This window comes from Lepidothrix coronata, unplaced genomic scaffold (assembly GCF_001604755.1).
Source record: "Lepidothrix coronata isolate B3197 unplaced genomic scaffold, Lepidothrix_coronata-1.0 Scaffold47, whole genome shotgun sequence".
Lineage (NCBI taxonomy): Eukaryota > Metazoa > Chordata > Aves > Passeriformes > Pipridae > Lepidothrix > Lepidothrix coronata.
Window position 1 is genome coordinate 1,146,220 of NW_016690227.1, and position 12,709 is coordinate 1,158,928.

General features: G+C 37.7%; 1 protein-coding gene across 8 annotated transcripts in view; it reads right to left on the bottom strand.

The window, feature by feature from the left end:
* DDC (dopa decarboxylase) overlaps positions 1–12,709 on the bottom strand; it is a 69,297-nt gene that overhangs the window by 39,423 nt on the left and 17,165 nt on the right. For 6 of the 8 annotated variants that reach the window (XR_001874794.1, XM_017814943.1, XM_017814942.1 and 3 more), the window contains 3 exons: positions 7,879–8,115; positions 2,526–2,639; positions 1,727–1,846 (listed from right to left, as the gene is read on the bottom strand). Coding sequence is in view for 7 of the 8 variants with exons in the window: in XM_017814943.1 (XP_017670432.1) it covers positions 1,727–1,846; positions 2,526–2,639; positions 7,879–8,079 (435 nt within the window). In the remaining variant the exon portion in view is untranslated. The remainder of the gene's footprint in view (positions 1–1,726; positions 1,847–2,525; positions 2,640–7,878; positions 8,116–12,709) is intronic. The other 2 variants (XM_017814945.1, XM_017814944.1) reach the window with 1 other exon arrangement.

Below are 12,709 nucleotides of genomic sequence, written 5' to 3' on the forward strand. Positions count from 1 at the left end.
AGTGCTTCATATTGACATAGACTTTCAAATGTAATTAAGAGCCAATTTTCGCAGGCTCGGTTTTACCCAATACCACAATAATTACTTGGCATTTACCAAGAGAATGACTGGCACTTTCACACACTCCTGTTGTCTTTGCCTCACACTTTGCCTCTTATTTGTATCATTATTGTTTCAGGAGCAAGACGAAGATCTGCAGCCCAAATGACTGCATTGTAAGCAGGAACACAGCCCACTTTCGATTTTTGAAACTGACTGGTTTCTGATGAAAATTATGGGCAATCCAGCACTGTCAGCCTGGAAGGGCAATATTTCCTGCTGATAACAATCAGGCATAATTGCTTGCTTTCACTGGTACAAAAAAGATGATGCTAAGATGCACGACGAAAGCTTGATTTCTTGAATGTAACCCCCTCCCTAGCAATCGTAATGATAAAGATACTAACAGGGCAAGGAGATGAATAAAGAACCATACTGTAAATGCACTGGTGTAGGTGCAGCTCCATCTAGGAGAATCAAAACAGTTGGGTTAAATTCATTCTTGCCTTGGAAGATGTTGGGAAGAATTCATTGGAATATGCTGTAGGCATTTGCAGCTGAGATCAAAGAAAGAAGCCTCTGATTCTAGCCTCTAATTTAGATGTATATTAGAAGTCTGTCTTGGGATCAAATGGATTGTGCCCTGGCCTCCAATGACCAGACTCCAGAGACTATCAAAGGAGCACAGAACAATTAGTTAAAATTTAGTCTTTTTCACAGTAGAGATCTATTTAAATAGATTAAAGCTGTGACCAGAGCTGCATTTGCAGAATGACCATGCGCTAGTGGAGCTATGGCTGACAAATAATATAGCATTATTATGCAGGCAAGTTTGCCCATTGATGACATATTCATTATTGATCATGTTATCTGTTCAGACACTGTAGGTTTCATTAAGCAGTCAATGTCAAAGTTTGGGGTTTTGTTCTATTTTGAAAATGCAGTGTAGTCTGAAAATGGTATTATCTACTGATAGTACTGCTTAGGTTCAACTTTTAAGCAGCTCTTCATTTTATTGTAATATTCCAATATTTCTTAAAATAATTTCAACTTCTTTGGCAAAGAGTGACAGACTTTCTACAACATTCTGCTATTTCTATGTATCGAAGATTATCTCCTATGTTGTTATCCATTGCTTGATCTCTGACACTTTTTCTCCTAAAAAAAAAAGCAAACAGGAAGGCTCTTTTGAAAATTGACTGAAGTAAACAATTGCACATGTATAAGGTGGACTTCATGGAAGCCTTTGTAAGCACTTTTCATGCTGCTCTACTCAAATCCTCAGATATATTTCTATTTGAGAAGATTTTTTCTAATTTCAGCTATGAGCCATTGTCGCACATTGTTGGTAAGTATGAGTTCAATTCATTGATCAACAAATTAAATTATTCTGATTTGAATTTTAAGCCTAAACTGTGCTTTTAACTTGAACTACTAGTAATTCTTCACAGAGAAGTGTTTCAGAAATCAGCTGCTCTAAAATCAAAACATTCATGTCATTACTTTCAAGAATGATCCTACCTGCATATGGACCTTCTCACAGAGCATCAATCTTTTTGAAAATTAGAAAGGAACCCATGTGGCAGAAAAACAAAATTATTCCCTTTATTAGTGTCTTAGTATAAAGATTTCACAAAATCATCAATTCACAAACTCAATTTGTATTCTTTTTCAGGTCCCCTCTTACCTGAATGACTCCTCCACCTTGTCCATCCTTCCCAGCTAAAAACTCTTGAGGCAAATTAATCATCTTCCCCAGCCAATCCAGCATGACAGTCTCCAGCTCTGTGCAAGCTGGACTTGCAGCCTGTGTTGAAAACCAGAACATAGAGAATAACCTCACTACACCATGAAGCAAAATAAGATCTACCAGAGCAAGAATAATTCTTTCTCTGTCTTTTCACTATGGAGGAAGAGACTAGATGACTAATGTTACCAGCCAAATTAGGAACCTGAAGACCACTTTTTGCATGCTGTTTCTAATACTTATTAAAAAAAATATCAAAATAGGCCTTACATAGAACTGTAACTATCAAATGTCAAAGCTAGGATTTGCATCTTGCTTTTTTTTTTTCAACATCCAATACCAGCCTCTTTTGAGAAGAGTCGGCCTCATATGAATGTGAGGTTTTTAACACAGTTTTCCATTCATCCAGATGAAATGAGAAATAACAACAGTGGGTGATAGACAGTAGTCATATACTTATTGAATTACCAGGGAGTTTGCACTGCTACTACTAATTCTAAATGCTGGTGATTTTTCAAGGTCGAAACTTTTAAGAGGAAATAGCCTTTTATTCCTCGAGTTATTCAGAGTGTCTGTGTGAAAACACTTAATTAGTTAAGGAAATTTACCTGCAAAAATAGTCCTGTGACTTCATTGCTATTAAGCAATAATTTCATTGTAGAATCTTACTAAAATGCTTAAAATCTTGGCAAGGTGAAGCATCATTACCACACAGCAGTACACACTGGAGTAAACTTACCCAAGAGAAGCCCACACATCCTATTCCACCACACAACATATCTGCAAGAAGAGCTGGGAAGGAAGAGGCTGCAGGAAAGTAGGCAAAAAAGTACGGACTGTGCCAATGAGTCACCTGTATTAAGGGGGAAAATAGTTACTTTTAACTAACGCAGGAAACAGAAATAAATTGTCACAAAATTAGAAGGTTGGAGTTTGAGACAAGCCAACAGTGCTTAACTACCTGGCTGTAACAGAAGATCCCATTTTTTAGAAGAACTTACCTTGTTTTTTCACAATGTTTTATCTACCTTTTACTCAAATTAAAAATAAATTGGTTCTCACCTTCACTTCCCAACAGTTCCAAAATCAGAGTTCTCCAGCCTAAGCTTCTGTGCAGGACACTATTCTTGAGCCTCTGCTGTCAGGGGCTCCCTGGTATTTTGTTCTTCCATCTCTGTCATGAAACTGCCTTAGCAATAGTGTCTTCAGTGCAGCAGAGGTCCACAGAACTCTCTTGCCCACACTCTGGTGTTATTTGTTAACATTCAAGCACTTAATGTAATATCTAAGCAATTTTAAGGATCTGTGAGATACTTGATAATGCTCCACAACTCCAATCTAATAAAATTCAAAAACAGGAAATGTACAGCCACATCATTGGACATAATGTGATATGATAATGTGCTATGTTTGGCAAAAACAACTTTCACATTCAAGGTAAAAGGCATATTTTCTAAGAAGTGCTTCTAGAGGATTAGATGAACTATAAGTGATAATTCAGCAGAACATGTATAAGATTTTTTTCTTGGGGGTAATTCAGAGGCTGATGATATTTTGAAGGCTAGCCTTTTCTTACATCATTTTGTTTCCTCTTTTTTAATACTGGAATTCTTCTGTTACAACCAGAGGGGAGAAAGAATACACATTCTCTCTTGCCTGAGTTCAGTGTTTCTTTGCTGTTTTGTTCTGCATTCCCATCTCTCAAGACTTTTACCTTTTACACTCCTCTCTCCCAGTCTGCGAAAAGGTTTCTGATTCAGGAATCACTCTACTGCACTGTTCTGCATTCTGCAAATATCCCTTTTTTTCCTCTTCTAACCTTCTTCATGCCAACCACCAGCTCTTCCTGAAAGGACATGCTTCATGCTAAGGGGAAACTGTCTTAACTCTTGCATACACAATGAATCAGGTATCACTTCTCTTGCTGTAGTATACCATTATATAAAATTTCAGATGTCCCTATCTCTTTCATATGAAAACAGCTCCTATCTATTACAATTTTTCACTGTATAAACTAGGCCTGTACCTGGTATGTTCAAGATTTCATTTTTCTCATCACTAGGTCCAAACCTGTTAAATCAGCTATCCAGAGACAAGCCACTGTTAACATTTCCAGCTGCATCTCATATTTGGTCTGGATCTCCTTCTTTGCTGTAACAAAGTTTAGAGCACTTGTGTCACTTTCCTTCACAAATCAGAAAAAAATTGTATGGGACTTGGTTCTTCACAAGAAAACAATAAAATATTCAAGAAACAGTGGTCCCTGATAGAACCCATCACACTTTCACTGACGTCCATAACACGCCAGGGCTGCCACTGTGCATCTCCCCAGCTCTAATTCTCTGTGATCTGTAAGACTTGTGACATTCATCTTGGGTTAATCAAGTTAAACTGACTGCTTGCTGGGAGCCATTTATTTGATGAAACACAGCAGATTTCAGTTGCACTACTCACATAAAGCAAAAAAGCTAAAAGCCCTTGGGCAAGTGCAGCTGCGGTTCTTCCTCCTGCCTCCCCTTCCCCCTCCTCTTGAAGCAGCTGTAAAATTCTTTTTTTTCACCATGTTGGAACAGACACACTTAGTCAAATATTGCAAAGATAGCATAACTGATGCTTGTTTTTTCAGCCTGCTGCTGATAAATAATGATACACAAGTGTCTTGGGTTCACTTTAATTACCACTCTAATGCTTCTCAGATACATGTGATTTCCAGTATTTCTTCTAAGGATGTCTTTCTCTGGCTTCCTTAGTCTAAGAAACAGTCTTCCCTTACCACACACTAAAGATAGGTACTTCAGCTGAAAGTTCATACATTAAGAGATCCAATGTGAGGAAAAGTAGCATATTCAGTACTGATATTTGCAGTTACAACTACACTCATCTTTGGCTCTGAAAAAGGAGGAGATACATTTTAAAAGAACAAAGCAAATCTGAGGGAGGAAAGTGACTCCCATTGATATTTTTACAGGCAGATCCTTTCCATGTTGCCTTCCTGCTGTGGAGATCAGAGTTCACTGGTTGTTCCCTCTGTCCCTGTGTAAATACCAGGAATTTAGCACCATTATTGTCATCATCATTTGGTGGACTGCCCTTTGGAGGTCTACATTACATTTCACAATAAGTCTCCATAAAGAAGTTTCACCACTTATGAATGCTTGTTCTCCTATAGGGTAAAGACAGCAATGGATACTGCATAATTGCTTCACACTATTAATTGATCATTGCTCCTCTGAAGAAACACCATTTTCACATTTGCAATCATCCAATCAGGAATCCCAGGCTCCTGAAATGCATGGGAAAAGACTTGAGCAAGGAAGACCTTACCTGGAGAAGGATCAAGTTAGGACACATTTAAATAAACTGGATATACATAAGTCCATGAAGCTTAATGGGATGCACTCACAAGTGCTGCAGGAGCTAAAGGGTGTCACTGAGACCTCTCTCAAACATCTTTGTAAGGTTACAACAACTGGGGAACGTTCCAAAAGACTGGAAAAAAACCAAATGTCACTCCTATCTTCAAGAAGGGCTAAAAGAATGATCTTTGAAACTACAGGCCTCACCTCAATCTCAGGGAAAATGAAAGAACCTTTAAGCTATTTCCAAACATGGGACAAGAAGGTTATTTGGGCTAGGCAGCAAAGCTTTGTGAATGGGAAAGGCTAGTATTGTTTAACATCTTCATTAAAGACCAGGATGATGTGATAGAGTGCACCCTCAGCAGTGTTGCAGATGACATAAAACTGGGAGGAGTGTTTAATATACGGTATGGTCATGCTGCAATTCAAAGGGACACTAACAGGCTGCAGAAATGGGCCAACAGGAATCCCATAAAGTTCTACAGAGAAATGCAAAATCCCATACCAGGGGAGGAATAACCTCCTGCACCAGCATATGCCAGGGCTGGCAAGCAACTCTGAAGAAATGGGCCAGGGCATCCTGGTGGACAAGCTAAACATAAGCCAGCAATGTGCCCTTGCAGCAAACAATGCCAGCAGCATTGTTGTACCACATTAGGAAAATTGTTGCCAACAGGTTAAAAGAGGTAATCCTTCTTTTCTTTGCAGCACTAGTAAGGCCACACCTGGAATGCTGTGTCCAGCTCTGGGTTCTTCAGGACAAGAAAGAAAGACGTGGTCATATTGGAGTGATTCCAGTGAAAGGCCATGGAGATGATTAATTGCAGCTGGGATTGTTCAGCTTGCAGGAAGCTCAGGGGGTATCTTGGTAATGTGTTAACCTTCTTTACCTCATGGGAGGGTGTAAAGAAGGTGAAGTCAGATTCTTCTCAGCAGTATCCAGTGACAAGACAACAAGAAATGTATACAAATGGAAATACAGAAAATTCTACTTAAACATAAGCAAAAGCTTTTTTACTGTGAGACAGTTCCAACCTTGGAATCGGACAACAGATTGCAAAGAGTTCATCCTTAGAGATATTCCATGACCAACTGGACATAGATAGTCCTAAACAATTCGCTCTAACTGACTCAGCCTTGAGCAGTGGGGGTGGGCTAAATGATCTCCAGAGGTACCATCCAATCACTACTATACTATGATCTCATGATTCTGTGCTCACGTGAGTCTTCAGAATTTAGTATAAACAACACAGGCAGAATCAGAGTTACTATAAGAAATGGGATTTTTGTACTTGTGCTCTTTGTGTCACTAACACTAACATTTCACAGCAGTGGAAAGATTTTGGTTAGAACATTTCTTCTTCAGAATGTATCATTTTGTAAAAGGAAACTTCTTTGCAGGGCATGTAAATATCAAGAAAAAAATCCATTTAGTTAAGAGGGAACATGACATATTGATGACATAATTGGAATTCAATGTCTCGCTTTCTATTCTCAAATGATTCATCTCTTATTTTTTTAATCTGGCATTATTTTATTGAATGTTCTTAAGTGCTCAAAGCAAAGTGTTTTCTGTTCTAATTCACAATCATTACCATTTTCCTCCAATTAAAAAGAAAAGACAATCATGTCTATGAGCAGCAATTAAAGTATTTGTATGTGTTGGACATAATTCTCTTATCTAATCTGCACTGATTTAACTCTGTTGGATTTAAGACTTCATCCACAAACCTTGGAAAAGAGTGGAGAGATTTCAATTGACTTCAGTGAAGCTTTTGCCTGCTAAAGGACAGCAGGGCTGGCTCCAAGGGAAACAAGATAAAGTCCTCTTGAATATCAAATATTTACATTGGTCAATGAAAAGGAATTGGTATTATAGTACACTGACTAACCACATTTGGAGATTGCGATGTCCACTTACATCACAATCGTATCACCAGCTACATCTAGAGAAGTAACCTAAGGTAGTTATTGCAGAGATCCAAAGGACAGATTCCTCATTAACATTTACTTATAATTCAGTCCTCTTCCAGCTACTTAGAGATCTTAGGAGACAAGCATATATTTAAAATAAAAAAGGTATACCATGAATGGAAAAACAACAAAGATTCAGATCAGGACAAATGCCAGATGCTTTGTTCTGCATTGTTGTCCAACACTGATCTATCCAAGGACTAATATTTAGGAAGTGGCCATCTGCCTTTAGGTACTAGAAGAAGCTGACATTTAGAGCACAAAGAGCACAAGTCAACAGAACAAGTATTGGGGAGAATCCTTTCTAGTCAACTCTGTAATAGAAAGAAGTCTCCTAAGAGAATTTTAACATTTAAAGATCAGCTTGAAAGAACACTTTAGGCACAGCAGACTAATAAAATTACCATTTTGTAAAATATTTACTGTGCTATGAGGGTAGAAAAAATATCACATGAAATTGAAAGTTATGAAGCTTTGCCTTAACCAATTCAAGGGAGGAAAGGGGATTATTTCCAAAAGTAAGCCTTGCTTGAAGCAAAAGAATTATTCGATTATTTCTAGGAAGAACAGAAAACATTAGTTGTGTAAAGTGTGAGATCATATTTAACATGTAAAGGCTCCTGCCTTCTAAAAGTTTAATAGTGTGGGTACTTATGTTGGTAAGGTCTAGCTGCACAGCCTTCAACCCATGCTTTCTTTAAAGTCTTTGAAAACCTAAATGCAGTATTGAACATTACACTACAGATCCATTTTTCTTACCCCTGGCATAATGATCTTCTCAATGTCTTTAAAGATATCCTCGAAGCTCTCAGGCTCCTGGGGTGCACAGTCTGCGATGAGGGGCCTTAGGTATCCTGGTTCCACATCTGGGAAGACCTGTCTTTTATCTATCTTCTCCAGGTAATCTGCAACATAGTCCACCATCTCCTTCCCTCTCTTGCGGAATTCTGCAGCATCCATGGGTATCAGAGTTTAGGGCTTATTATCAGAGAAACACTTAAAAAAAAAGGGGAAAAAAAGTCATTTTTGAAAGAAAATTTTACTAGCTTTAAACATGTTATTCATATGATTTATCGGATGACTCATATGGTCATGATGTAGATTACCTTAATACAGATAGCCAGCATCTTTAGCACAGAAGAACAGTAGAAGCACATTGATGAAGTCTCAGAAATTACAGATTTAATCCCTACGGCTGCTGGTGGATACAAGGATGTGGCACTGTTAAGTGGCACATAATCTACTCCCTCCTGCCTTATAAAGAAGAGGTCTAAGAAAATAGCATGCTGTGTCTCTCTATTATGATCTGTAATAACAAGCTATAATAATCACAGTTATCACGGTGATCCACTGTGCCACCCTGTCATTTTATCTGCTTCTTGACTCCTGTCTTGCCTCAAGATTTAACTCCTTTACTCTTTCACTATAAATGCATATGCTGTGTTACCTACTAAACCTGATCTCTTAATGAGGTTTTAAATAGAATTCATTTCAAGTTGATCTGTACTGCGTTTTGCAGGCGGATGTGAGGAAGCTCTCTCTGAGGCTGTCCATATTTCCAAGATGTTGGGCTGAAGATCCAGATGTACTTTGAGATAGGCAGAGACTGTGTGAGCACACCCAAGCTGAGATGAGCTGGAGTTTGCCTGCAAAGTGCTTTGCAAACATAAATTCGCAATATTAGGGGTGCCTGCTCCTGCCACCCTGGCCCACCCAAATTTTTTACTCTATGTGTCTGTGCATTGAGTACTCGGTGAAGATTGAGACCACAGTGGCTAAAAAGTGTCTAGAGCCTTTATACACTCAGGTTGAATGGTACTGTTCCTTGGAAGCTAGTAAGAAAACTAGCAAGTGAAACGAGGACACTCACTGCTGGTGTCAAGAATTACTATGCTTAGTTCACATATATTCAGTTCTTCACTTTGTAAAGAAATAATTACTGTAAGCACAATGTGAATATTCGGTAATTAAGACACAACTTTTCAGATAGCAAGTATTCGTGCTAAAGATTTATAACTGAGGATATCTCAGAGAAAAGAGACCCCTCTGGACTTTATTATATTTGAACCAGTACTGTAACATCACAAAAGAAAGACATCATTGATAAACACTGTCCTAGAGACATCTCGGCTGCTACAAATTGAGGATCTGGGATTTGTGTGGAGCAGCTGCTGCTGCCGCTATTTAAGAAGGCTGGGTGCTGCTGTAGGTCACAAACCACTTGGGAAAGCAAGGATCTGCACAGTAGGGACTTCAAGACTCCACAGAGAATAGCTGTTCTTGTTGCTATTTTACTAGAGTTATATTACTCTCCTTAACCATTATGAAAGTTATTATTTGGCTCTGTCTATGCTTTTCTGAAAAGCGTATTAGGACCTTTCTCAGACCTTGCTACTAAGTTGCTGCAAACACATTGTCAGTAGTCATTACCGTCCTCAGAGGATTCTGATGGGCAGCTTTATGTGTCATCTCCCTTTTGAAAGCCTGTTTAAGGGAGCAGTTTTGCTTCTACTCCTTAAAATTAGGATGATTCTATTTCTTCAATACCTCCCTAATCTTATGTGCCTTTTCATTTAACACATCTTTGTTCACAGTTCAGCATGAACTTCAGCAATCAATGTGCATCTCTGTGGCAGCAACCTAATTACACCCCAAGGCTCAGTTCTCTGGTTTAGATATTTTTGCCAGAAGAAATCTAAATATTGTACTGTTGCATTTCTTTTTCAATATATCTCTAACTTAACCCTTAACTTATGCTGGTTTTATTTCTTTTATGCTACTTCATTAACGAGTTCATTGCTATAACATGCTCTAAAGAACTTGCGCAAGGTAATCTTATTTTTTTCTCTGGTTTCAGAGATAAAAGCTGAGAAAACAAGAATTTAACACACAATGACAAATTAGTAGGAGATGCCTGAGACTGAACTGACTCAGAACTTGAGGACTGGTGTTTCCAGCACTACTGCTGCTCACCACAGTGTTATAGTCATTCCTACAGACTTTTACACATGGATCAGTTCATCTGAGTATCTCATTCCATATCTGTGGATCCAGTGAACCACAACCTGTCTTGACAGGTAAGAGTATGTAAGAGTATGACTACAGTACCCTCTAGATTTACTTCATAGTAATCAAACATAGATTAACATCATTTAACATAGAAACCTCCATGGATTGCTTGGGCTTTTCCCAAAATATAAATCAAAAGGCATAAATTAAATTACATTGTGTGTTAAGCTCAAAACAGCTCACAAACACATAGACAAAAATAAATTTACTTTATCATATTACCACAATGGAGATGGTATGTTATATAGCTTGTGACCATTTTTCTTCCACCTAGATTTTTTTGTCTGAAATTGATTTCTATTGCAAATAATATTTACATCATCTTGTTGCTATACAATGTGCTGATATAATTTATTGTCATTTTTATTATTAGAAGTTTGGACAAAGTTCTTTTCAGATATCAGTATAAGCAAATAAAATTTATATCTAAACATCAGATGCACATTCTGTGGTTTCATCCTATCAATGAAACTGACACTGAACTGGAATTGAAATTTGGCAGTCCAATTTGACAAAATACACATTTTAGATAATCACTGAGATCTTGTTTGTTATTTACTCATTATACTTCTTCCCAAGAACTGGAGGTCCACTGGCTCATCCTAGCATTGTTTTGGCTGCACTGCTTCTGTCATAAATCACTGTTGCAATAACATTCTTAAAATTCAGGATAAGTAATTAAATTACAGGGGAAACTCACTGGTTTTAACTGAACCAGGAACCTTAGAATAAAGAATGGGAGCCTTCCATCCGAAATACGCTACACTGGTTGCTGTGCTATAAATTGTTATAAACTAGTATTTACTTAACCTCAAATATACTTAGAATTCAGTTTGATCAAGTGAAATATATCAATCTGCTTCAATCTGAAGCAGAGTATTCCATTCTTCTTTCCCTCAAAGGCAATACTGAGAAATTAAAAATCTACTTCTTTTGTATCCATGAATCTTCTTTCTTAAAAGTCCTTGCCTGAAAATCCCTTACTTACTGTAATACACATATCTCATGGGGAAACTGTGAAGGCATACTCCTTGAAGGAACACAGTGGTCACCCTTTTCACCTCCTATTTTACATTTCTTCTCTGTCAGTGACAAGACCCACTTACGCTCTCATCCTTATTTTTATTCTCTTCCTGAACTGTTCACTACAGACCTCACTTCATCTGCTTGAAATTACTACTTGCTGTGGAAGCCACATCCAGCAGACAGTTGTAATGCTTACCAGTTAATCTCTCAAAGGACAAATTACTTCACCTCTCTACCAGTAGCGAATATTTCCATGTCCTGCGTGCATATTCAGCACATGTACAATGCAACAACACAATGCATAGAGACCTTCCCTCTATGCCACTACATTTTAAAAATACAGAATGTAATTTTCCAAGAAGCAAAATACGTCAGACAACTCAGCCCTTAGGGTTGAAAGTGAAAACACTGTTTCAGAGAATCCATATTTTCTGAAGGGATGAGTGTTACAGTCTGCGTGCTCTCAAAATATCCACTTAAGTCAAAAGAACTTAAACTGCAAAATAATGAAGGCCAAGTTTCCAGAACCAAATGGAAATTTCAGAGAAACTAAGCCTCTCCCTAAAGTATTTAATAGTGGTCTATCTTCTCGAAGGCCCCGAAAGAGTGAGGAAGGCTCCATGCTTCCAGAGATCTCACACCTTCCAGGATGAATTTCAGCTTATTCAGGATCTGCCTGCTGAACCCCAAGCGAGGAGAGCACAGCTTCTCAGGAAGCACCCTGCCTAATTATCAACCTCTACCACATTGTAAACAGTCTGTATGCAAAGTCTCACTCTGATTGATAAAATACAATTTTACCAAGCATATATTATGTCTGAGAATTTTTGTTCCCAGCAAGAATCAATGACTATTGTCACCACTGCATACTTCGGATCAAATCCTATTTTACTGGAGAAGATTGAGTTCTGCTCTAAACTGCAGGTAAAAACAAGATCATGTTAACCTTAAATTATATCAACGTATCTTTTTTAGTATTACTTATTCCTGTAAACTCTTAGGTCTTTGATTTTGCTGTAATTTGTGAGAGGACAAGTACACTTTCATTCATTCGCTCATGGCTAGGCTTCGCGAACGAAGATTTGGGTAACACTACACAATCTAAAGTTGACATATCCTTTGCTGCTTTGTTTCAACTACTTCCTTTCAGTGAACTGAAATTAGAACATGGCCACACCTTTTTTTAGTGGAGTTACCAAAAATTGTTGTTAGCCTTTACATTGCATATGTTCATTTGCAAACAGTTTTCTGCTTTATTTGAAACTGAACCATGCAAATGAGCAGTTTACACACAATAATTACTAAATACATTTATAGTTACAATATTATGTTGATAAATTCAGCTTTTTCAATATTTCTGTTAAAAGGTCTATAATTTTAGATTCTGTTTGTTTGGGGGGGAGTTGTATTTACTAAATATAAATGTAAAAGATATCTAAATGCTACCAGGAAATTTGTTATGAGGAAGAAAAAAAAAAAAGATGAAAATGAGAAA